Source organism: Tachypleus tridentatus, chromosome 10 (assembly GCF_004210375.1).
Source record: "Tachypleus tridentatus isolate NWPU-2018 chromosome 10, ASM421037v1, whole genome shotgun sequence".
Classification (NCBI taxonomy): domain Eukaryota; kingdom Metazoa; phylum Arthropoda; class Merostomata; order Xiphosura; family Limulidae; genus Tachypleus; species Tachypleus tridentatus.
Genome location: NC_134834.1, coordinates 163,036,552 through 163,063,425, shown reverse-complemented (window position 1 = coordinate 163,063,425; position 26,874 = coordinate 163,036,552). Strand labels below are relative to the sequence as shown.

Genomic DNA, 26,874 nt, shown 5'->3' with positions numbered 1-26,874 from the left:
GAAGCTGTAGAAAACAACCACCCATCGTACTTACCCTCATCTATGTGTTGAGCGACTCATTAACAGTGCATAATATATACATGTAATATTCGTAATTCACGAAATATAATAATTGGTAACTTAATACTGCACCCCAGTGGTTCGGCGATATGTCTGCAGACTTCCAACGCTAAAAACCGGGTTTCGATACCCGTGGTTGGCAGAGGCCAGATAGCCCATTGTGTAGCTTTGTGCTTAATTCAAAACAACTACTACTTAATACTGTATAAAATACACAATAAATATATTTCATTTTGTTTAATGCATTTTGCTTTTAATTATAAAATCGCTAAAGTTTAAATCGTTGAGTTGGACCTTTGTGATTTGTCACGTTCTCTTCGTTAACACGTGCGATGGTGTTACAACTACATCTGCCCTTTAATGTTACAGAAAAATTTATATTGGCATACTTGTGTAATTTTTATATGAAAAACACTAGTATTTGCTTTACGTTGTCATTATTTTATTTATTGACATAACATAAATTAGCATTTTATTCACGAGTGCCACTAATCATATGTCATAACATGTATATAAAGTAACACTAAACGTTAAATGTAGTTCATTATTGCCAACATTATAAAAAGTTTTTGTATTTTTATTATCAAACCGATTATGAGTTTAATTATATTTCACCATTAACATTACATTACAGTTATATATTGAGATAAATAAAGAACATTTCTTTTCCGATTTTAATTTATAAAACTAACGTATCTCATAATGCATAATTTTAATCAAATATTTTAAATTATTTTACTAAACAAAGTCTATCTCTCAAACAAAAAACACTTCGATGGCAAAACTCAGCGCAGCTCTGGAAACCTGAAAGGCGATTTTAGAAGTGTTCAACTTTATATTAATTCTTTATTTCTTAATAAAACTATTCATGAACAATAATTTGCAGCGATTTGTTAAGGGTTTCAAAACACTGCGCTTCGTAAAACATTTAACACAGTTTAGATACTATTTCTCCATTTTTAGGCTTAGTTGATCGACTGCCAATCTGCAAGATCGTCTTTTCGAAGGCGTTATAACCTGATGGAACATTCCACTTTTCGTTGGTACATAATATGCCAAAAATTGGCGGTTGATGGTATTGACTAGCCTCATTCTCTATTCTATCACTTCCAAATTAAGGACGGTTAGCGTAAATAGTCCTCGAGTACTTTTGTACGAAATTCGACAAATCCGTCCTGAAGTGTAAAACAGGAAATGTTAAAATAGCCTATGAATAAAAATTGAGAAATGTGTTGAACAAAGTGCAATCAGATATTTTTTTTATACAGAAAAATGTATTTGTAAAAGTTAATTCCCATTTACGTGCTTCAGAGATAACCAAAGAAGTAATAAATGTAGTGCTTATACTTGGATGAGTGTCTGAAGATTTTGTGAATAATACATTTTAATTATAGAGCTTTTGATAAATGAAATGTATCGCCATGTGCCATGTAACAGCAAACACACAGAAAACTTACTTATAATTTATACTTGTTTTAAATTGATGGAATATTTTATCATATTCTTTTTAGGTTATCCTCTTTCTTACTTGTATAATGTGTTTTATAAGAATATGCTTGAACAACACTGAACGTTTAAAATTCTTTACAAGTATATTGTAAAATAAGCTTTATTATATGACGCTATATAAAACTGGTGGGACACGTTATTTTCAAGAGAAAACCTATATTAAAGAACAAATGAAAACGCGAAGAATTTGATCATTAAGGTTTAAAATGTCTTCATAGTAAAAACAATACTCATTTTCCAAGAAGACAAATGATATGAAAAGTACTTCTTTTGAAAAAAATAATAAAAAAGATGAACTGATTATATAGTGCTTCGAAGATATAGTATCACCCCACTTAACATGGAAAATAGATTTTCCCAAATTTAAAGTTTAAGCACTAGGTTTCGAGTGACTAACATAATCATGCAATCAAATTAAAGATAACTGCAGTTTCTAGGTAATTTGGACATTGTTAAGGAGAGAGGAATACAGTTGATATCAAGTGTCTCTTAACATTTCTAGAATTCCTTCCCTTTACTATCAAATGTATTATTTATTCATCAATATTTCATAAATACAATGATAATATATGGAATAAACAAATTAATTTCATATATTAAAATAAAAAACGTAAGAAAAAAAACTCGTTAAAAAACCTAGGTTTCAAATACACTGTTTTCAATGTGAAGAATTTAACGTACCAAACAAGTAAATTCAGATACTTTACAATATTATATATAAATATAGCATAAATGTAACTGGACCTATATTTTCCTTTAAAAAAACAAACAAACAAACAGAAGTTATAAAAAGGCACCACATGCAAAAAATATATGCAAAGTGAATATTATTTTTTAACTTTCAATAAAATAACTATAAGTTTTCATTTCTGGCAACCTCAATTTGATCTTTCAAGTTCAGATGTTTATAAACGAAAAAAACAATATTTAACAATAGCAATAAATAGAACTAAACACAAATTACAGTAAATGTGTTTATATATACAACAGCATAATATATTTTTTTTAGAATTACAAAAGGGGAGTAGTAATAACTCCATACTTATTTGAAAACTGTTTGGAATTATGAAACAACTGAATGTATTTTAATACAAGCATGTTTTCTTCATGATGCGCAGAAACTCTTCTTGGTTGACTTCTCCATCGCCATCCCTATCAGCTTCTTCTATCATCTCCTGTAACAGAAGAATTTGCAAGTAGGACTAAAGAGAATCGTGACTATTACTTTAGTTGGTTTGGTAATATTCTACAACATCAAACCAGCTTCATCTCTTTTCGTACTCATCTTCTTTCAACTCTTTCATCATCATCATTAACTTTTCAGTTTTACTGTGAGCATGTGTCATTATCTGTGACATCCAGTATCAAAAGATTTCTATATAATATAAATAAACTCCTTCAGCAGAGAACCTAACCAGAACCATCAGAAAAACAATAACATCCTTGGCATAAGATACTGTGAGAGATAGCAAAGAAGGACAGAACTAGAACCCCCCTTACCTTCACTGTGACCCACACTACAGGAGTATTATTGAAAGAGGAATATAGACAATCGTAAACATGGAAGGATTTGTGCTGATTGGTTCTACTCTAAATTCAAAACCCAGCCATAGAGTACCAACATTCACATGGGTATAGAATGAAGACTCCCAATGAAAGTGGTGAATGTCTCACTCCTTTTAATTGTATATGCTTATTGGAGGTTGTCGTATCATCTACACTTACAAAACACCACCACCTTACTCCATACTCCACCTGAAGAAAAGGAGGGCAACTAACAAGTTGGAAAGCCCAGAGGAACTTCATCACCTAAGACAGTACAATGGGTGACAAAACCCTATTTTCAAAAGCAGACTATATCAATTTATTTAATACAACGCATGGCAGGAATGAGCAGCTATTCCCCTCTGCTTTACCCACACAGTCCAAACATGCAAGTTTATAAAGCAAGGCCATAGTAAGGTTATTCACCTACAAGCAATCTTATGAAACACCCCATCTCAATAGCACTGAAAAGTCATGTAAACAAAGTGTGAAAAGTGTATAGTGCAGATTTCAACTTGAAAAATACCTGATCATGGGCCACTCACAAAAAGTGGAATCTATGTAATTAATAAATGAAGCAAAGGCCTCTGAAATAAAAAGAAAATATGAGTATAAACTTACTCAGTCAAATTTATATTGAAGCTTGAAGGAGGAAGACAAAAACCCAGTGATGAAGAAACCACACTATAATATAAATAATGGGAGACAAACATATTGTGTGTAGTTCACATACCCAAAGGTAGGATTTCCTCTAAAGACCAACAAAGATGAGATGTAGGAGAAAAGATGAAATGCTGAATCTGATAAGATGACACCTTTAACTATTTCTGGTGGGAAGATGAGAAGGAATACTGCCAAGGAATAAAGATTCACGAACAGGAACCACAGAAAAAAAGTCATACTGGAAATAAAGCAAACACACATATGCACCAGATATAAAAAACTATCCCAATTAGGATGAAGATATAGATGAGAAATAGAAGGAATGGAAACCAGAGAAAGCCAAGGTTATAGGGAGGAAAGAACAACCAGAATAAAAGAGAAAATAGGCAGGGTTGTAAGGCATATGTGAAATATATGTGAAAATAGGTAGGATTGTAAGGCATATGTAAAATATCAATGGCAAACAAATCAAATTGTTGAAGTTTACAAACTAAAAGGAAAAATGTTTTAAAGAAAACATGAAACATGAAAAATTAGGTTCAAACAGAGGTAAAGCAAGGGAATGGAGAGCTACATTAATATTTTAGCCAGGACAATTAGGCAATCTGTGTGAATCTCAAATCCAGAAGGAAAACAGCATTGTGGTAAAGACAGAGGGAAGCAAACACTCAATGGTATCTGGAAAAAATTAAAGATGGCAGCTTAAATATCCAAGAAATCAAAAACCCAAGGTCAAATAGCAACATGAGAAACTTAGCCACACAAGCCATAGTAGACAAGTGCATAGGGAATACCCAAATTGCAAACCAATTGTGGAACACTTTCCCTTGGCACTGATACACTTCCATTGAAAAAGGAAGTCTGGAAAGATCGTTTGGTTGGTTGATTTAGTGTTTTATGGCACAAAGCAGCAAGGCTATCTGCCCCAAATATCCAGTAAAAAAGGTAAAATTAAAGAAAATGTAGTAAAATTCATAAAATGAAATTAAGGTAAAACAAAACAAAAAACATAAATAGCATAAAACCAATGTTTATATCTAGTCTACAATGTTAAAAGAAAAACTACAATAAGAGAAGTCATAAAGGACTTTCTCCAGCATAATGGTAATTATCATAACCTGCCAGGAAGACTAACAAGTAAGTACAAAAACAACCATCAGTCTCATGAAGTTGGCCTTTCTAGTCCTGTTCAGAGTTATGTGACATTATGGCCATTTTCAAAAAGTAATAAAAAAAAGTTTTAAGAGATGTGTAGCAAAATTTTAATAACAACTCACCAGGATGACTAATGGGTAGTTCAAACAGCAGCATTAGTCACCTGAAGTTGGCCTTTCCAGTCCTGGTGTCAAGTTATTTAATATTACGGCTATTTTTTAATTTCAAATCGAACTAGAGAGACTGTGATTCTAAAAAAAGGGAACCACATTAAAAAAGGTTTAATGTATAAAATAAAAAACTTAGATGACATTAAAAAGATCAATGGCCTTTAAAAAACTAAAAACTTTACCAAGGTGGACAGTGTCACCATCACCAATAACACTGTACAATGTTATGGACAAACCTTTGCACAGAATGTGTTTAAAATGGTGCAATTGTTGAGAGTCGTAACGACGGTAAGAAAGTAAAATGTGGCTCATTGTGATCCGAGTGTTACACATACTACACACTGGTGCATCAGTTCCAGATAAAAGAAAACAATGAGTTAAAAATCTGTGACCAATGCATAGTCTAGTCACAACTTCCTCCTTCCAATCCTTACAGAAGCAAGAGGTCAAAGTCCAATATAGGGTTTTAATTGGAAAAGCTTGTTTTCGCTATGCTTACTCCAAGTCAACTGCTCATTGTGATCCGAGTGTGACACATACTACACACTGGTGCATCAGTTCCAGATAAAAGAAAACAATGAGTTAAAAATCTGTGACCAATGGGTAGTCTAGTCACAACTTCCTCCTTCCAATCCTTACAGAAGCAAGACAGCCAAAGTCCAATATAGGGTTTTAATTGGAAAAGCTTGTTTTCACTATGCTTACTCCAAGTCAACTGCCATCTGACACGAGCCGAGCTCTGAATACAGAACCATAGTCCATATATGGAACAGGTACAGCAGTGATAGTGCCAGAGCAGATAGACTTAGCTGTGGTGTCGGCGAGCTCATTCCTGCTAATACCAACAGTGCCTGGTATCCATAAAAACTGGATAGAAGTAGATGTTCAACAGAAATAGGCCAGTCGGATTTGAATATCAGTGAAAACAAGGTGTGAACCAACGTAAGGCGATTCCAGGGTCAGTAGAGAACCAAGCGAGTCAGTATAAATAGTTCAGTTTGAGTGTTGCTTAGCTTCTATGTGATTCAGGGCAAGAGAAATGGCATACAGTTCAGCAGTGAACACAGAAGCTGAAGAGGGAATTCTGTGTGCAACCACCAAACCACAACAAACCATGGCAGAGCACACAGTCACCTGATTTTAAACCATCCATATAAATAGGAATGAAAAGATTGTTCGAAAGATGTTCAGTAAATAAAAGATGGTACTTCCAATCAGGAGTATCTGCTTTTCTCAGATGACTGAAAAAAGGTCACAATATACCTCATGTTCAACAACTGACATGAGATGTGAAAGTCATCGACACAGAGCCTGTTTGCAACAGTGAGAGGGAGTTGTTCAGTGATGGCATTAATTTTTATACTGAAAAGGGTGATACTCAAAATACAGCCCTAATGGACTCCATGTTACTGTAGAAAAGAACGGGAAAGTGTCGAACCCACACAAACTTGGAATCTCCTGTCCATTAAAATTTTGTAAAATAAAAATGAGCAAATGGCCATGTAACCCATATACATGGAGGTCTCTCAAAATGCCATACATCCATGTTGTTATAAGCCTTCTCAACGTCAAAGAATATTGATACAAGTTGTCGTCATTTGAGAAAGGCTCCTCTGAATGGCATTTCAAGTCGAATCAGGTGGTCCATGGTGGAGCTCTGTCGTTGGGACTCACACTGGGTGTGCGAGAAGAGGATGTTTGATTCAAGGAACCAAACAAGACAAGCATTAACCATCTTCTTTAAGGTCTTACAGAGACAGCTTGTCAAAGCAATTGGACAGTAGTTGGAAGGAATCTTGGGATCCTTCCCAAGCTTAGAAAAAAGCAGGACAATAGCCTGGCATCAGGAAAAACACTCCTGCCAGATCTGGTTAAAAACAATTAGAAGAATAGCAAGAAAAGCAGGAGATAGATGGTGCAGCATGTCATAGTGTACATCATCTGGTCCAACCGATGTACTGCCAGACTGATGAAGAGACAGTTTCAGTTCCACCAATATACAGGGACGATTATAGTCATAGAGACAATCAGCTCGAAAGGAAAGAGGAGATTGCTCTGCCCAAGTCTTAATGGCTAAAAAGGTGGAAGAAGAAGCAGAAAGTACTAAATACCAAGCAAAAGCTTTTACCTAGAGTATCAACAATGCTCCAGATATCAGCTACTTCCTGGCCATCAGAGAGTAAGATCAAGAGGGAGACAGAAGTGTATTGCCCACTGACCTTTCGAATCTTGTCCCATATGACTTTGGAACTGGTGGTAGAAGATATGCCAATTGTGAACTTAATCCAAGATTCCTTCTGGCTTTGATATCTTACCCACAGAGCATGTGCACGGGCCCGCTGGAAAGCGACACGGTTTGAGAGTGTGGGATATCTATGGAAAGTATCCCAGGCCCATTTTTGAGCCTTCCGTGCCATGTGGCAGGCAGAATTTCACCATGGATTAGGATATAATGGAAAACGTGTTGAGGTTTTAGGAATACACTGAGCAGCTGCTTGTATAATACAATCAGTTACTGCTGCCACACAGTCGTCTACTGATGGCTGACACATGATGGCAGGATCAAGTTCTGCGAGAGCAGTGAAAGTAAGCTAGTTTGCCTGATCTAGCTTCCACCGGGGCACTTGGGTTGGGTGGCATCGACAACAGCCAGTCTCTCTCAAAATTATAGGAAAATGATCACTGCCTCATGGATTATTGTCAAACCTCCATGAAAAATTGGAAAATAATAAAGGGGAGCAAACCGAGAGATCAATAGCGGTAAAGGACTGATTATGTGCGTGAAAATAAGTAGAAGAACCAGTATTGAAAAGAGAAAGGTTATGATCAGAGAGCACACACTCTACAGAGCAACCCCTCCTATCAATATCAGCACTTCCCCAGAGGTGATGTCCATTAAAGTCCCCCAGGATTAAAAAGGAAGATGACAACTGTTCAATGAGAGCATCCAGGTCTGATTGATCATATGTCTCTCCAGGCGACAGATAGAGAAAACAAACAGTGATGGTATGACACAAGGAAACACAGATGGCTACAGCCTCCAAGGGTGTGTCAAGTGGCAAAGACAGGGTGGGCACATGCTGATCAACCAATAGTGTCACCCCTCCATGCACTCGTCCATCACACAACCTGTCATTTCTGTAGAAAGAAAACCGCCGAAAGATGACTGTATAAGCAGGTTTCAGAAATGTTTCCTGTAAGGAAAGACATACAGGATGATAGGAAGCAATCAGTGTTTTAATGTCATCCAGATAAGAACGTAAACCTCGACAGTTCCATTGTATCAAGGTGGTCATTTTTAATGACGTGTAGGTGAATTGGGTGGAGAACCCTTGTTTATGACCACGTCTTTTTTCGTTACTGTCCTATCGACTGCCATAGATCCTGCCCTGGGTCGATTGGGCAGGTCTTTGTTGTTAGAAGGAGATTCCAGTGACTGAGGTTGTGAACGAATTATTGTTTTGCATCTTAGGGTGGGAGAAGAGGATGTATCTGAGGAAATGCCTGTACCCAGAACCAAAGGATGTGGACCTTGAAGTTTGTTGTTGGAATGTATGTCAAGAACAGAGATGGGTGTAGAAGTTGATTCACCAACGTTTTCAACCATGGAGGTCAAAAGGCTTTTCATTTGTTTTGAAAAAGATTCTCTTGAAGGCACAGAGAAATCTGTCTGCACTCCCACTGTAGTTGTGAAACGAAGTGCAGCAGCATACAACTGAGATGAAGTGGTGGACAGCAATTTGAGCCTCAGGATAAATAATGTTATGAATCATTTTCAAATGCTGCACCTCTTTTTCTTCCAACCATTTAGGGCAAGAATGAAAGTAGGATGGGTGAGAGCCATTGCAATTGACACAATGAATGTCTGTTTCACACTTGTAGGCATCATGGTTCTTGCCATCACAATGAACATATGTCAGGAAACCACGACATGACATCTTTGAGTGACCAAACCTCTTGATGGTGGTAGGTGGACATGGTGATGTAAATGTCAGAACGAGGATATTGGTCGGCAATGTAACTCCATCTTTACGAGTGGAGATATGCCTTACTGCAGAAACTCTTTGAGTGGAGAAACCAGCAAGAATCTCTGTCTCTGGGATGTTCTTCAAATACCTCTCAACAATAACTCCTTGTGACTAATTCAAAGTAGCATGAGGTGTAACCTCAATAGGTATATCCCCAATTGCCTTTAAATTCAAGAGGAGCTCACTGTGTTGAGATATGGATGTTTCCACCAGTATGTCACCAGATTGAAGCTTCTTTACTGACTTTGGAGAGCCAGCAAGTCCCTCCAGACCCTTATGAATAAAAAGAAGGGGACATTTGCCCTAAAGGTTTCTCTGAAAGAGAATGTAGGATAAGAAAATGAGGTACAATTGGTGGTACAGATGTTGAAGATTGCTGCTCAGAAACTTCAAGATGTGGTCATTTTTACTTATGGACTGTTTTATCACTATTTTATTTACATTTTTAATTGGAGGATCCATAAGCAGGCATGCCAATGACATTTATGAAAAAAAGAGGAAAAGGTATATAGCCTGGTGCCAGAGGCGCCACAGCGCGGCATAGCTGCGCCTGACTAGGGGGGTCTGGGGGCATGAACCATAGGCCTCAAGCCTTTCTGCCCTTTTATTCTGATTCTCCCTCAGCTTTGAGGTATACTTTGAAGTTTCTGATCTAATGTCCTTACACATTCTCTTGTCTACAGGATAAAAATTAACATCTTTCCTTTTAAACATTTCAATCGCTGTTGTTTCTTTGGAGCGTAGAGAATATTTTATCGTCTGGTATGCACACGATACCAGATCACGAGACCTGCCACGAGACGAAACAAGACTGTTTCCAAGATGGCGGTCAGATTTTTTTTTCTGCAATAAGCATTGAAAAATTACGATTTCTCCTCAAAAACCACCTACCCGGCCCCAAAATCGCTCATATTGTCTCCTCGAATTTACACGAATCTTGTGGGTGATCGTTGGCTGTTTGAAAACTGCGGAAATACGCGTTTCAGCGGAAAAACGGCACGCATGATAAGAAAAAAGGAAGATTCAGTGCCCACTGACCCCACCCACCATGAAGCCATACGAGGAGATACACTACAATGTCAAACAAGAACACTGCAGCAACACCAGGGTTTCGTGAGCACTATACCCAAACACCAGCATCAGACACAATGTGCACAACACCTGTTGAGAACTTTCAACACTGGTACTTGGTTGACCCTAGCCCAAGTGGACCAGCCGATTGAATTTAGTGAGAAGAGTGACACTGTTTTACATTTTTGAAAATAAATATTTTGACCATAAATAATTTAAGAAAGCTTTTCCTGGTAAACTCCTTTCAATTAGCCAGTAATGGACAGTAAAAAACTGGTATGAAAACCAATATTTCCAAAAATGTTTGATTGGTTAACATTTATTTTGCTTACAGTGTCAAATATGCATTTCATATATAGATATATCAGTTGTTTCTAGTCAACTTTAGTTCATTTATTTTCACTCTACTTTGTATCATGTCTGATCCAATGTCTTTTTTCATAATCACTTCAAAAACACATCATGATTTGTTTGTTTTTTTACTAAACATTCATTTTAAAATACAAGCACAAATCATTGAAAATCATTGCATGTTAAGTCTCAGGTACACAAAAATAAATATATTCAAGTCAAGTCCTTCAAAGTCTCAAGAGTGAAGTTTTATACCTAACCTGCGATTCTTTTAGGTGATAGTATCCAACTAAACCTTATTCATTCAGGTATGATCACCTTTTAATTCAACTTGTGCTGCTGTAACTGTAAAGATTTTGAGGTTGTTTTTCCTGCACTAGAAGAAACTAGTGTTATTTTGCTAACAATAATATACATTTTTAAACATCTTTGTAGAACCATTCCTCGATTTAGCAATATACTTTAGCTAACAAATAAAATTATTTTGTAGGTTTCAACCCCAAATCAAGTCTTGAAATGTTTATATTTTTTGTATTATACAAGTTATTGATCTCAATTATCGATTTTTTACAAAATTACTTTTGAAATTCTGTTCCCATATTTCACATTATGAAATTACTATATTTTCACCATTCACTAGAAATTTTCCTAAAAAGAGAATATAGCAGTTCATTTATTAATTTTTTTAACAAAAGTTCACTCTTACCTGTAGCTCTTCATCTGTAAGATTTTCTCCTAGTTCTTTCGCTACTCGCTTCAAGTTCTTGAAAGAAATCTTACCAGTGTTATCATCATCAAACAGTTGGAAGGCTTTCATTATTTCTTCATTAATATCTTTCTCAGCCATTCGTGTAGACATTACATTAAGAAAGTCATCAAAGGCAATTTTACCTGATTTTAAAAATATATATAAATTATAGCTTTGTCCTTAATATAAATAAACATCCTTCAAACCAATCAGATATCACTGAATTAAAAATAAATCCAGGGTATTTTAACTTAGAAAAGCTAATATGTTTTAATTCCCAAAACAATTAATCTTGCTTCAAAAATAAATATTATAGCTAGTTAAAAATTTTATCAAACTTCTATTTATTGTAAAAAAAAATTTCTGAAAAGAAATTAATCCATCCTTAGCAGAAAAAATAACCAAGTCTTTTACAGGTACTGATAGAACTATGATGAAATGAGAATTTGAGAATTGTCCTTAAGGTTAAATTTAAGTACTAAACATATCCAAATTACATATACATTTTCAGTATTTTTGTATCTGAGTATGCGTGTGTGCATGCGCATCTCCTTTTACATTCATTTAGACATCTTAGTTTAAACAATTAAATTATCTTAAGACCCAGCATATATTCAGAAGCTCTGTTTTGGCTTAATTTAAATTCTCTATTTGTTTGTCTGCATTTTTTAATTTTGCACAAAGCTACACGAGGGCTATCTGCACTAGTCATCCCTAATTCAGCAGTGTAATATTAGAGGGAAAGCAGCTAGTCATCACCACCCATTGCCAACTCTTGGTCTACTCTTGTACCAATGAATAGTGGAATTGACCGTCATGTAATAATGCCTCACAGGTGAAAGGGCGAGCATGTTTGATGTGACGAGGATTCCAACCCACAACCCTTGGATTACAAGGTAAGTGCCTTAACCATCTGACCATGCCAGGCCTTCTCTATAGAAATCATTCATTCAGACAATAAAAATCCATTATGGGCTTGCCAGTTATAAGAGGTCGAATTTGAATTTTATACCAATTTCTCTATAAGATGTGTTTAGTCAGAAAATTAAAAGCATACAAAGACATATTTGAGTTTAATTGAAATTCTTTTATAAAAAGGTATGTATTGTAGACTAATTATTTGTCAGAAACTTACACATTGAACAATTACATGAATTAAAATAAAATGAAAAAGGTTAGAATAAAAATACATGTACACATGGCAAGTATATTTGCTTAGTTATGCTTTACACATTTGTGAATGCCTCCCATTAGTCCAGCAGTAAATCTACAGAATTACAATGCTATCAGGGGTTCAATTCCCCTCAGTGGGCTCAGCAAATAGCCCAATGTTGCTCTGCTATAAGAAACCACACACACAGATTTCTGAATTTTCATTTAAGGAGTAACTGTTTTAACTACAAAGATTTCTAATAATGATAATTTTTCATACATGTATTATATGTTGGTTTACAAAAAATAAAAATATTAATATTTAAAACCAAAAATAAAATTAAACAATGCAAATACATACATACACAGTACTGCACACTGATTCATAAATGTACTACAAAAAGTATAAGCACAGATAACATAGCTGCTTTGCATCATAAAAGCTAACCAACCGACCAATCAACAAAAAGTAAAGTACATTCTTTCAACTTCCAACATATTTTTTTTTACTATTTTTGCCAAAAATTATTTTATGACAATATTTAGGTTTTACATTTATTTTTAAAGTATAGAAATTAATACTGAAATATATTTATACATTCAACATTTTTAAACAATAAGATCATTTTAAACAATTTTCACTACTTTCATTTATATCTTTCACATATTCTTGGACATTGCATTAGTATTAACTTTTCTAAATTTAATACATAAAATTACAAAATATTTTTCTTTATGACTAAAAAAACAATTATCATTACAAAAGGTCCAAAATTAAGGTGCCAATTAATTAATAGTACACTTTAATTATGTATATATTTTTTTAGAGTGCTATAAAGGAAATACATAATGTGCTTTACTTACATAAAACATAAACTATCAGTGTTTGCTTATTATGTTGTTATTCTGTTTCAGTTTATGTACTTGGCTTTTAGTAACACAGCAATATTAAGTAAATTCCTGGACAAGGTTTTGAAATATTTATTCAAAAACAATACAAAATAAGTTAACTAAAAACTTATTTCTTAATGAAATTCTCAATGATTTGAGAACTTTGTTCAGTCAAAAACATTTTCTTCCTCAACTATTAAGTTTTTAACCAATATTATAAAACTAGATAAGTTGAATGTGATAATTACTGCTTTCAGAATTCACAGAGCTCTTGAATTATGCTATTCTAACAGTTATCTTGGTTAACAACTGAAGATAAATGATTTTAACTTTACTGATTAAAGCTCTACAGTGATCAGACAATCTATAATTATTATGTATCATTTGGCCTGGAACTGCTTTACAAACAGCAACCTCTTTTTTTTAATACGAAACAATGAGACAATACATATCCTATTATCTAACAATTGTATCTATTGACTATATCAGTCTTGTCTGCAAATAGTAATAAAGTATTTTTAAAAGGTGTTTGTAACAACCATTTATTAAATACTGCAAAATCATTTTCCATATAATTTTTTAACAATTACTAAAAGAATAGGTAAAAAAACACTTGCAATTCAGAATGAACACTGTAATATCTCCTATTAACTTTGAACTAATAAGCAATTTTGATGGTAAAATTTTCTGAAAAGCAAATACTCTTACCAATGCCTCCTTTATCAACTTCTGCAATCATCTTTTTAATTTCTTCTTTTTTTGGTTCAAATCCTAGTGCTCTCAAGGCAAACTAAATACAACAAAAAATTGTGAATACATTGACAAGACCACAGAATATCAAACATTCTCTTTTCCATGCTAACCAAACACTGAATATCTCATCTTTGTCAAAGTACTAGAAGACTAGCTATATGTTCACTCATTCATATGATATACGAAGTCACAATTTACTTTTAATAAAATTGTTAGTGACATAAAACTAAAAATTTCACTGGGAAAGGAAATGATAGGCAAAGAGTTGCAAGATATTTTTAACTTGACATACTAATTTTATCTATTTGTTGGATATAATACAATTACATAAGGTATTAACATGAAATATTAAAGTTTTGTATATACTGATACTTAGTAAATATATCACATATGTCAGAGCAATGATCATTAATGGATTCATATGCTGTGAAAACTAATTTCTGATTATTTTACTTAAAAATGTTAAAAATAATTTTAAACAAGTTCCTGGCTTTGACATTGAAGTATATTTTAATTCTAAAAATGTAAAACTCAAATTAAGTAGACATTTCTGAAATACTGAAAGCCAGAATATCCAAATTGTAAAGGGAATGAGAACCAATAAATGTTAAAAGAGAGAGAAAAATATAAAACTACTAGAAATATAACAATCTAGACTAAAATAAACATGTAATCCAGCAGAGCTGGAGTAGAATCAATATCTAATTTACAGAACTGAATGAGAAATAATTGGAGTGGACTAGTCTTACAAAAGTACTGCACCTGAATGACACTCAGAAAAAAAAGATTCTATCTTAGAAGGGTAGCTCTCCACCCATAATGTCCAATTCAAGCAAAGAGGGTTATGTTTTGGTTAGCAATAATTTGTATTATGCCTGTGAAGCCAACAATATGGCATAAACAAGTTGGAGGAATACTGTTCCCCCACTGGAAAGTTCCGTGGGGAGTAGTCTAAACATTTATTATGAAAGGACGTACTCCAGAAGCAGTAGGCTACCTTCATCTATATAACAAGTACATGTGTGAATCTGTTTCTTTATAATACATTCTAGTGGCCAGGTGATTGTTTTATATGTATATATTAATGCCAAGAAACTAGGCACTGTTGTTTACAATATTTTTCCTATAAATTATAAAGAAAGGTTGAAAGATGATATTTAGTATAGAATTCTAATTCTGACTTTGGCACAAGTGCAATTTTTAGCACATCATCAACATAATAATGACACATCACAGTCACTGATTCATTGTACTGAATAAACATATGATTATCAGAGTATCCAACAAAGAGGTTGGTGTAAGTGGGACCCATCTTTACACCCTTAACAGTTACACAATTCTGTCTGTAGTAGACACCATTACAGATGAAGGTGTTAAGTGTGAATACAAGTTTCAATAAATGTTGAAGTATGTGTGTTGGCAGATCAAGTAAGGGTATTTTATCTAAAAGATGTTTTCGTACAATTAAATTTTCACTTTGTGGAATAGAAGTGTTCAATGATTTTATGTCTATTAAAGATCTTTTCAAATTATATTTCTTCCTAACTGAAATTATATATATATGGATTGTGTCTTTTGTGTGTATTTATAAACTTGCAACAAAGAATGATAAAACCAAACAAAGTAATCACATATTTGTTCCGTAGGGCACACAACAAATCAGCCCAGATGTCCTTTTTTGTGGTTTTTGTTGCAAAGACAAAAAATAAAGGCTCATTTACAATAAAGTTCCTGGCTGTAGTGAGTAATTAGTTAGAATCAATCATATCCTCAACTGTGAATAATAGTAGGTTGTTGGAAGCAGAAAAATAAGTTTTGAAAAGGAGTGTTGAAAACATTACTCTTAGATTGTTTTAAAGTTTCAGTTACATATAAATTCTTAAATGGCATCACCTTCATCTGCTGGTTTTATAACATTGTCATATTTTTGCCACAAGTTGTTTATGACTAATTGTTCATTGTGAGAAATATTTTTAGACCTAGTCTTAATGTTCAAATTCAGTTCACTGATTTCACCATTACATTTTGAAATGAAGTAATCAAGTTTGGTGAACTTGCTACAAAGTGAAATCTATGAGAAATGTTCAAAAGACGATTTAGAGAAAAGAATGAAGGAAGGATAATCTTAGAAAATCCTGCTTGATAAAAATGATTTTGAGTTTCAATTTCAATCATTATGCAAAGAGAATTGACCCTACTTTTGATACAAACTTAAAACCTTTATTTAGAATGTTCAGTTCAGTGAACAAGTGTTCTAAGTCACTGGGCAAACATGACAGCTTGGTTGGTATCATTAATTTTTGAAATATTAGATGTGAAAGTAGTAATTTCTTGTGTGTTGCTTTTAAATGGATGGATATTTCTCATTGTATTTTGTGTGGATACAGCTGAGACTTCCCCAGTAAAAATTACAAGGTTAGCATTTGAAATGTTAGGAAAGCACAACTGAAACTGAGAAGTGTGGATTCATTTGTAGGAGTCACTGTAGTAGGTTCTTCAATTATTAGTTCAGGTATTTTGTTTTCCTTCTCAGAAAGGTCAGTCCACAGAATCACTGCAAAAATATTCACATTGGCAGCATTGTTTAAAAGTGTCACATTAGGAATAGGATTATTTATGGTTAAGTTCATTAACTTATTGTAATGTTATCATTTCTTTAACTTTTAAGGTTTTCAGAAAATTATGAAACTTATGGATTTTTTTTATTAATCTTTTGGAGACGTTAAATAAGTCCTGTTCATTCCAATCTTTTTAGATTTTGTGGTGATGTTTTCACAATGAAGTAATTAGTACAACTAGGAATCTCACTGTAAATGAACCAAAACTCCTATTTTCTATCATCATTCCAAAATCCAAAAAAGAACATCTGCACCAACCTATGGTGCCTGCAGGCAGTTGCCCTACAGAGCAAATATCCTGTTACCTTGAAAATATTTTACCATCCTTTGTTACAAGCTGACACAAAGAAAACTATTAATGTCATTATTTTAACTGAAAACATATGCTTAACTGAAAAGGAACACTACATTTTCACCACAAATGAAATCATATACCTCTATCCCACACAATGAATGCTTAATTGTGCAAGATATTTCTCAGATCAAAAATCATTACCTGACCCTCCATAACACTTCTTTATTTAAGAAACCTGTACTCACACATAACACCTCACTATCATGGTAACTAATACAAACAAAATTGTCGGTGTTTTCTGGGTCGAAAAACAGGTCTTACTTTTGCCAACTTCTGTTAGATACACCAAAAATCATATGCTTGTTTACTCAATGAATTAATACCCATGGCATTTCATCATCAATGACATGCTAGGAATTGCATCTATGTCAAAATCAGAATTAAGAACTAAAAGTACTATCTAAAGTCTCTCATTCAAAATGCTGCCAAAGCTAAATCATACACCCAGAAACAAACCTTCAACCCTGCCATAAAGAACAAACACATTGTACTCCACTGATGTTAGCATACCACCAAAACTACAAGATCAATGATATTATACCAAACAATTATGCACTACTTACTGAAAAAAACAAAGAAAAAACACTAGGTATGTATTAAAATACCTACCCACTGCTGTTTATAGACAAGACATAAACCTAAAACAATTTTAAACAAACATAATACAGTACACCAAGCATGCAAATATGTAAATGAAAGAGACAAGTCATTACCTATAACCAGCACTAATTAATAAATAAAAGGTAAAAAAAAACACTATTCACTGTTAGATAGCTCTTTATATGAGCTACTGCCTGTATCATTTGTTGTGTAATTTACAAACCAGTGCAATGGTTTATACACTGAATGAAGAAGTTGTTGGCTGGGTGACTGAATAATTAATATCCAAACAATACTACTGATACTTAACCAACAACGAGCACAGAACTGAGGATTTTTTGATCTGGGTTTTCAAGTGCAGAGATGCCAACTATTTCAAATGACTGAGCGTAATGATTGTAGACAGAGCCCATAAAGATATCATACAACCACTGGATACAGTTTTGAGTCATCCATGTCTGTGGATCCATCTGTGGCTAAACTGTAAACACTGTTAGTAAGTATGCTTGAAATCATTTTGTCATCTTCACAACCCAACATTTGTACAATGGCTGTAGTTTTGGTTCTAGCACAGCTATATTTTTTAACTATATCAGAGTCTGGGAGCATTTTTCTGAATAGATGTCCTGCATGATCTGCTACAGCTAGGGGTAAATTATGAGCAATGATGAATTGCGTGAACATCACTTCTGCATTTATGGTTTCATATTCTGAATTTTTACTTATAAATGTCGTTAGCTGCATCATTTTTGTCTTCACCTCAGCCTTTTGTTGGTGAGATGCCGATTTTGTATGCCTGGAACAATTGTTTATCCCACCATGCGCCACAGAAAAATCAATGTGACAAACTGTACAAAACACGACTGTCACTGACTTTTGATGCACTGACCAGATATTATGCACTATACTCTTTCCTAAATTTTTGATTCACAGTTTTAGTCCTTTTAGATTTGCCAGAAACAAGACAATCTGGTGAACCAGGCCTTTTTTTTTCCATCTTGTGAACAATCTCATTGGTGTTTCTATGCCACTTAGAAAATGAGAAATACCCATCTACACAAGCGCTGATTGGCTGACAAGCACTGATGACATAACTATAGATTCCCCCACATACCTAGTATGGAGAAGCACCACACTCAAACTATTGGTAAATGTCGAAGATACAAATATTTTTTTATTATTTCAAGTACAAACATGATTATCGCAAGTAGCCATTTGGACTATGTCTTTTATTTATTATCAAAATTTATTTGTATCTCACTAGAAATTTTCTTTTCACCCCTTTCAAGCCCTGGGGGAACAATTTATCACTTTATTGTATAGGCCTATGTAATATATAATAATTCAGGAGTTGCAACAAGTCGTAATAATTGTCTGTATGAGCGTATAGTCGTAATGTATACACCAAAATCATAATGATTACGCTCAAATCATAATGGTTGGCATCTCTGCAAGTGGTCTAACAGACATTCACAAAAAAGAATGACTACAAAGGTAATTAATCTAAAACATGGGAACCCCACAACCTTCTGGTTTAAAACAATGTTTTCCTTTTCTTTACATAACTTCACTTTTCCTGCAATTTTTTTTTCTATTTTGGTTTTAATATCTTTTTTTCTATTTTTTATAACCTGTATGATATTTACAAAGATCTAATTTGAAAAACATTTGTAACTCAACATTCAAAATGCTGTTAAAACAATTTTAGAAATTCATACATGAACTTCTATTCTATGCTCCACAATCTGTCAAAAAACACAATTGCAAAAATAATCTTCCAAAAGAAAAATGTATAAAGCATGAAAATTTTGTAACCTATTCATTAATTTCTGTGTCCCTGTTTACCTTAATTTTTTCTTTTGCAAATCTTAAACTTCTATTCTCATGTCCTACTGTTTGTAGAATACAATACAAAAAAAATCAGAGGCCTTTATCTTATTGAAACATCTCAATAATGTTGTAAATTTCAATAAGATCATGCCTTGCCCTCTTTTTCTGCAGATAACATAAGTTATGAGATCGTAGTTTATCTCAGCAAAATATTCCATCCATTCCTAGAATCATCCATATGTAGAATCTCTCCTTTGAACCTCTCCCAATTTTCGTAATCAACCAAACTGTCAAACATTTTAAAACTAGTCATATTCAGAACTTAAAAATTAGAAAGTGTGTAATATTTTACCTTTAGCTCTTTTGTATCAATAGTTCCTGAGTTTTCTGGATCAAAAAGATTGAATGCTTCCTTGATATCTTGTTTCTGCTCTTCAGTTAATTCTTGCTTTCCTCCACTTCTCTTCTTAGGTCCAGTTGAACCACTAACTTTTCTGAAGTTAGACATTCTGACTCTATGCACAACTGAAAAAAACAGAAAAAAATTAAAAGATAAACATCAAAGATAAGGTAATACACTACAAATTCACTGTTAACACCAGAATCCATTCACTATGTGATAAAACATTCACATTGGCACTAACTTTTTCATTTAATGAATTACAACAAATTCCATTTTTGTTTAAAATATTGAAGGAAAGGTACTTGTTACTCTAAATAGCAGCTATAAGCAATACATGCTAACTAAATATTTCTAAATCGTTTTTGCTGTGTCTTCACAAAATTGGTACTAAGGTAATGAAGTGAACACTGTGTTAATGAAATCAGTGGTTATACCAGAAGTTGTAACAAGTCTTATTTTACACCAAAAGAAACGTTAACAGTAGGATTTCTTTTTCTTTAAATGGAGTATTTATTAAAATTTTTAAAAGTTTAAAGGAATTAAACTCTCTAGTAAACCCAGACACTTACAACTAACATAATTAAACTCCAAATTTCCAACTCAATAATATAATCTCAATACAAAAAATTAAGAACCTGACAGAAAACAAACATTACTTTATAAACCATCATAAAATCTGCTTAATAATGCAATGCTTACAAACTCTATGGTTAATTATAACTCCTAACATTTATAAGATCTACCCAAATTTCAAGCAATATCCCATCTAGATCTCCACATTCTTAAGCATCTGGCTAATGTAGTCTTCAGCTTTCTTTCCTTTTTGTACTCATATTCTTGTTTGCTACCAGACTACAACTCAGCAAGGGATAGTTATTGGCAATTAAAAAATTATCTGCTCAACTTTGTAGCTAGAATGATTCACATAATGTCTTAGCAACATTTATTTACATATGACAACCAATTTATTTACATGATTCTTGCTGCTATGACCATGACTTCAGCATCAACCAGTGTCAGTACTTTTGTTTCACTGTGAAAGTAATATTACAATTAACTCTAATGAAGCATGAATTGGCATCATGTATAAACAGATGTGAGAGACAATTCAACTTATGTCAAATAAAATCATTACAATAATAATCAAAAAATGATGGAATGCCACCTTACAATCTAAACCATGTACAAAAAATTAATTTTAATCACCAGTAGTCAACTGAGGTTTATTTTATGAAGACTGACAATATACATGTATGCAAGGTGAAGAATGTACATAGTTTTCTTCTAATTTCATTATGGTGTTTCTCTTTTTGTTTTAGAATTTCACACAAAGCTACAAAAGTATTATCTATGCTAGCTATCCCTAATTTAACAATGTACAACTAGAGGGAAGGCAGCTAGTCATCCCCAACCACTGCCAACTTTTGGACAACTCTTTTACCAACAAATAGTGGGATTGACCATCATATTATAAAGCTCCAATGGCTAAAAGGGTGAGCACATTTGGCAAGATGGAGATTCTATCCTATGACCCTGAGATTATGAGTCAGGTGCCCAAACCATCTGGCCATGCTGGGCCACAGTGTTTCTAACAGCATTTATAACATTCTTCTTATAATAATATTAAATTTTGTATGAGGATTACCAAAACTACAATTTGACCAAAAAGCTTTTATATAAAAACCATGTAATAAGGCTTGCATAAAATAAAATGTAAGCTTGGAAAAAAACCAAGGAAAAAGTTATTTAATTAACCCTAAGTAATTAAACATAGTTCAATACCACTTTCTTTTCTTGTATAAAATTTCATACAACTAAATACCATTACAAGTTTACACGAAATAACTACGTATCTAGTTTCAAACAACTTTCATTCTGCAATTGATGTTCTTTAGAGATATAAAGCCATACGTAAATATACTGACTGAAAGTATAAAAAAATAGCATCTAACTTTTTTTAACTCTCCAATTTCAATTAAATATTACAAAAGTTGTTATTAAAAAAGAACAGCTTCAAGAAAGATCTGGAAAATTATAGGGTTATTACTGTAACTTTTCTTGTTACCAAAATGCTGGAAGAAAGGTGGCTTTAACAGAGCGATTCTTACCACAATATTCAAACTTGGATTTTATTCCCTTACTAACATGAGTTTTTAAGTGTTTAGCTATGATAATAAAAACCTAATCTGTACTTTATAGGAATTTTGTAACAAGAAGGTAAGTGGAAAGAAGAATAGGACTAAGAACCCCTTCATGGATGTGGACAACTCATGACTCCTCAATTTTCTAAAAAGGTAAATTGAGTAAATTTCTTGCCAGTATAAAATTTGATAAGGTAGTTCTAGGCATAGATTTAATCCTCTTGAGACCTCTCCAAAACAACCCTGGTGTAATGACTAGTAGAAGGATAATACAAAGTCTATTGGAATGATACCTAGCTTAATTTTAATGAGGCTTAAGACTTTTAAATTTGTTTATCCTAACATATACATAGGAAATAAAGGTTGCTTCACTGAGTTATTCAAAAATGTTATGGGTACTTTGTTTACAAAAGAAGTTTAAAATATAGAAATAAAAACATTAGTATTACTGACAAGAAAGTTATTTTTTGTTACACTCAGTTGTAAACTTGTGAAATTGTTTCCCAACAGCTGTGATTCTTTCAAACTTTAATCAAACAGACATATGCACAATATGATTTACAAAATATATATATACTTTGATATCATATTTAACTTAAAAGATGATGGAAGAATGATCTCAATAACCTTCTGCTATTTTATCTTTCTTGGATTAATTTATCATGGATTTTACACTATGTAATGGACTTGTACGTTACACTACTATATTTTCTTAATGTCAACATAAAATGGTACATGAAGCAATGCTTTCTGCATTCCAGACTTAATATTTGGTTCCCATTGGGAATGCATTCCCTGTACACTTTACTACTGAATAAAATTGTCTCTGAAACTAACAATCTATATTAGTTTAAAACACTCAAATATTTTGTTCAGCTTGTACTATTTTAGTATTTTGCATCTATATGTTTCTGTATATTTTATGATGAACTATTTGAATTAAAATTACTTATAGGATTTAATTTTTACAATACTGTTCTCCACTTCTGCATAATAATAAGCAAAAACAATGTCCCTTTATACTAAGCAAAGTAGGCTTCAGATGTATTAATTTAACTTCCTCATAATCTTTTAAACCAGAGTTTTCCAACCCAAAAGCTACTGCACCCTACTAAATCCTTCAAATATTTCACCATGTGTCCCAATAACATAAGTTACTATATATTCATACAGCATTTCAAGCCCCAGCAAATGCCCAAGAAACACTACCCTGAACTTAATTATCATAATTTGTTTTCTAATCTTAAAGTCAGCCATTATCATTCATATAGTTAGCTGGTTTTCTTATAAATCTCACTTAAACTTACTGCCTCCACATCTGAAGACAACTCATTCTAGAGACCTGTTAGAGAAATAAAACTGTCTTAACTGAAGATAACTCCTACCTTGCCAAAATTTATATTTGTGTCAGATAATCCTACTATTATTGCCATTAAGAATAAAAAAAAAACATTATATCAACGCTATTAATTCCCTTTACAATCTTATATGCCTCAATTAAATCCCCTATAATTCATTTTTCAAGAAAAGAACAGTTTCAAATATCTTAATCTCTCCTCATATGACAAACCCTCCATCTGAAGCACCATTCTAGAAACCCTTCTCACAACCCTTTACAACAATTCAATGTCCTTCCTAAGATAAGGGGCCCAAGACTGAGCCCAATACTCTACATGTAGCCTATACAAAGAAATTATAACCTCTTTAGACTTGTATTCAATACTTCTGTACAAACAACCTAAAACCCTATTTGTCCTACCACTAGCAACAGCATACTGCTTGGATGGTTTAAGAGACTGATCAACCATTACATCAAGATCCCCTTTTTTTTTTATGATACTATTAAGGTTATTCACATCCATACTAGTCTTATAACCCACATGCATTATCTTGCATTTATTACAATTATAACCAATCTGCTATTAACTTGCCCAACTCACTAAATTATTTAAATCCTTTGATAAAGTAGCAGCAGTGTATTTACAGTTAGCAACATCCAAGACCTTAACAGCATCAGCAAATTTAAGTAATTTGTTTACCATTACTTTGTCTATGTCATCAATGTAAATCAAAAAGAGCAAAGATCCTAAGGCTAAACCCTGATGCAGCGCACTTGGGACATTAATCCAGTTTGACTGAACTCCATTTATAAAAACTCTGCTTTCTTTCATCCAGCCACTCTTCTATCCAATTAGTTTACCCCCACCTATAAAGACATTTTTTTACAAGCCTTTTACATAGCTCCCTATCAAAAGGTTTTTGAAATTCCAAAATCACATTACCCCCATCTAAATAAGCATCAACCATTTCAAAGAATGTTAAAAGATTTGTAAAGCAAGATAGTCAGTTAGTGAAACCATGTTAACTATGGAATAAAATTCTAAACTTCGTTAAATGACTCAGCAAAGAGTCTTTTATCACACTTTCCAAAACTCTTTACCCACAACTGTTGCCTATGATTACTGGGAATATTTTTATTACCTACCTTGAAATTATGAGCTTCATTAGCTAATGTCCAATCACTTAGAACCTGCCCACTATTCAATGACTCAAAAAAATAGTAGTAAGTGTCCCACATATCCAATCATTAATATCTTTCAAAACCCTTGTGGAAATATTATCTGACTCTGGAGTCTTATTTTTTAAACTTCCAAATTTTTTCTTAATGAGCTCAGAATTAATGCAATCATACTGTTGACTTTGTTTCCATCTACCATCTACTCAAGGTAAGGAATACTGCTTAAATCTTCATTAGTAAAAACTGAAAAGTGCAATTTGATAACCCAGCTATCTCATAATATGTAAATACAAGCTTTCCTTTATCCCTCAAAGGTTCTACTCCCATCCTAATATTTTATTTACCCATAATGTACATAAAGAAATCCTTACAGTAATTTTTTTTCATTTTCAGCCAACCTATTTCATACATTCTTTTTGATGTCCTAAATTTGTTTGATGAATTTTACTGATTTTCTATAATCTTTTAAATTTCCTATCATACCAGTAATCTAATATTTTTAAATTTATAATGCTTTACTTTACTTTTACCTCTTATACTTTTTGTGAGCCAACCTAGTTTTTACTTGTGGTCACAATTTTCATTCTGTAAGGAATATGCTTATCTTGAATATTTAAACATTTATCCACAAACATGTCCTACATAAAAAACTCCCATACAAAATTTTGTCTCTCAATACCCATTCTCTACAAAACTTTACAATTTGATCTGCATTATTAAGATCATTTTGTGATATAGAGAAAAAGTTGGAATGATTCAGATGTTAAATAAGCTAAGCAAATCACATTATCAGTAATATCACTTTACTCGTTATTAACAATATTACTTATAATAAACGTGCGTCCATCATTTAAAAAAATCTTCAAAGTTATATTTCCTTTTTTTACAAAAATGCTACTTTGGACTATCTGCTGTGTTCACCGCAGGAATCAAACCTAGCATTTTAGCTTTCTAAATCCGTAGGCTTACCGCTCTCCCACTGTGAAAGAGCTTTTATTATGTATTCAAAATTGCAATATATATCTAAGCCTATTTCGAGATTCAAAAACTTTCTACGTTAGGCCTATCATCTATTCTATTGTTAAATTACAATCCCTCGTTTTCAATATTAATTAAGCTAAATTTTGACATCATCTGTTAAAACTCCAAATGCAAGCCTATCAAACTTTAATATAACTCTATCATAATTTTTTATATACACGATTAAAGGATATTTGTAGTCAAACCTTTGTAATGAAACCTAAGTAACCGTACTTACATCATCTAATATATGGGTCCACAAGACGCCTCGTTTGTTTCCAAGACTACCGATTGCAAAACTAAGCTGATTTTAACTGCGTAATTTGTTGCAATGTTACTGGGACAAAAGGAACATATTTTACGATGATTTATTTGAAATATGTTTGTTTTAATTCCAATTCCAATATTTTTGGTAACCCGTTCCGTATTGACCCCTCCCTTGGATCTTAGATCTGTGGTTCGTGTTCCGCTACCGCTGAGACAAAAATAAAAAATTTGCACTCCTTAAAATTAAAATAAATCTAGCGTATCGAGCCAGGCCTAAAAATAATGGGTTCTTATGGGTTCAAAGTAGAACTCGCTTCATGTATAACTGTAGTGCCCAAAGACGGAAAAAAAATTCTGAAATATGTCTGATTCTTTTATGATCACTGTAAGTATTTTTAGTAAATTTCCTCTGATAAGTATGAAAATGCTGTTTTTGTACCCATGTGCAGTGTTAAAAAGCAATTATATAATGAGAAACCATCATTAAAGAAAGGAAAAGCGCCCCGCTGGTACAGCGGAATTACAACACTAAATCAGGAGCTCGATTCCCTTCGATTGACACAGCAGATAGTCCGATGTGGCTTTGCTATAAGAAAACACGAACACAGAGAAAAGTTTTGGTTTGTTTTGAATTTCGCGCAAAACTACACGAGGGCTATCTGCGCTAGCCGTCCCTAATTTAGCAGTGTAAGAACAGAGGGAAGGCAGTTAGTCATCACCATCCATCGCCAACTTTCGGGCTTAATTAGACTGGATTTGATTTTGTTGGTTTTTAAGTAGATGAGACAACATATATGTTCCAGCAAGCCTTCTGCTGTCCCGTAAATGTAATATTACGTTTACAGTAAAAATTATAAAACTGGATATATTAACTGTTGTAATCAATATTGAAAATGAAAGTACATTAATAAATTGAGTAAACTGGCTTTACATGCGTAACAAACAAACACTTGTTGATAGCTTCAAATACTGTCATCACTTTGATGTACGATGAACAATGTAGATTTCTAGGATTCTTCAAAGATA

The 26,874-nt window shown here is 33.1% G+C and overlaps 1 protein-coding gene across 2 annotated transcripts; it reads right to left on the bottom strand.

The window, feature by feature from the left end:
• Positions 1-480: 480 nt before the first annotated feature.
• LOC143230819 (uncharacterized) lies at positions 481-26,085 on the bottom strand. 2 transcript variants are annotated; one of them, XM_076465003.1, is made up of 5 exons: positions 25,788-26,085; positions 19,852-20,024; positions 14,052-14,133; positions 11,259-11,443; positions 481-2,744 (listed from the first exon to the last, which is right to left on the bottom strand). In XM_076465003.1, the coding sequence occupies exons 2-5, from the start codon at positions 20,005-20,007 to the stop codon at positions 2,655-2,657; spliced, it is 513 nt and encodes a 170-aa protein (XP_076321118.1). In that variant the 5' UTR covers positions 20,008-20,024; positions 25,788-26,085; the 3' UTR covers positions 481-2,654. The 2 variants fall into 2 exon arrangements, with proteins under 2 accessions (XP_076321118.1, XP_076321119.1); XM_076465004.1 differs by having other exon boundaries at positions 25,820-26,036.
• Between the last annotated feature and the right edge of the window lie 789 nt (positions 26,086-26,874).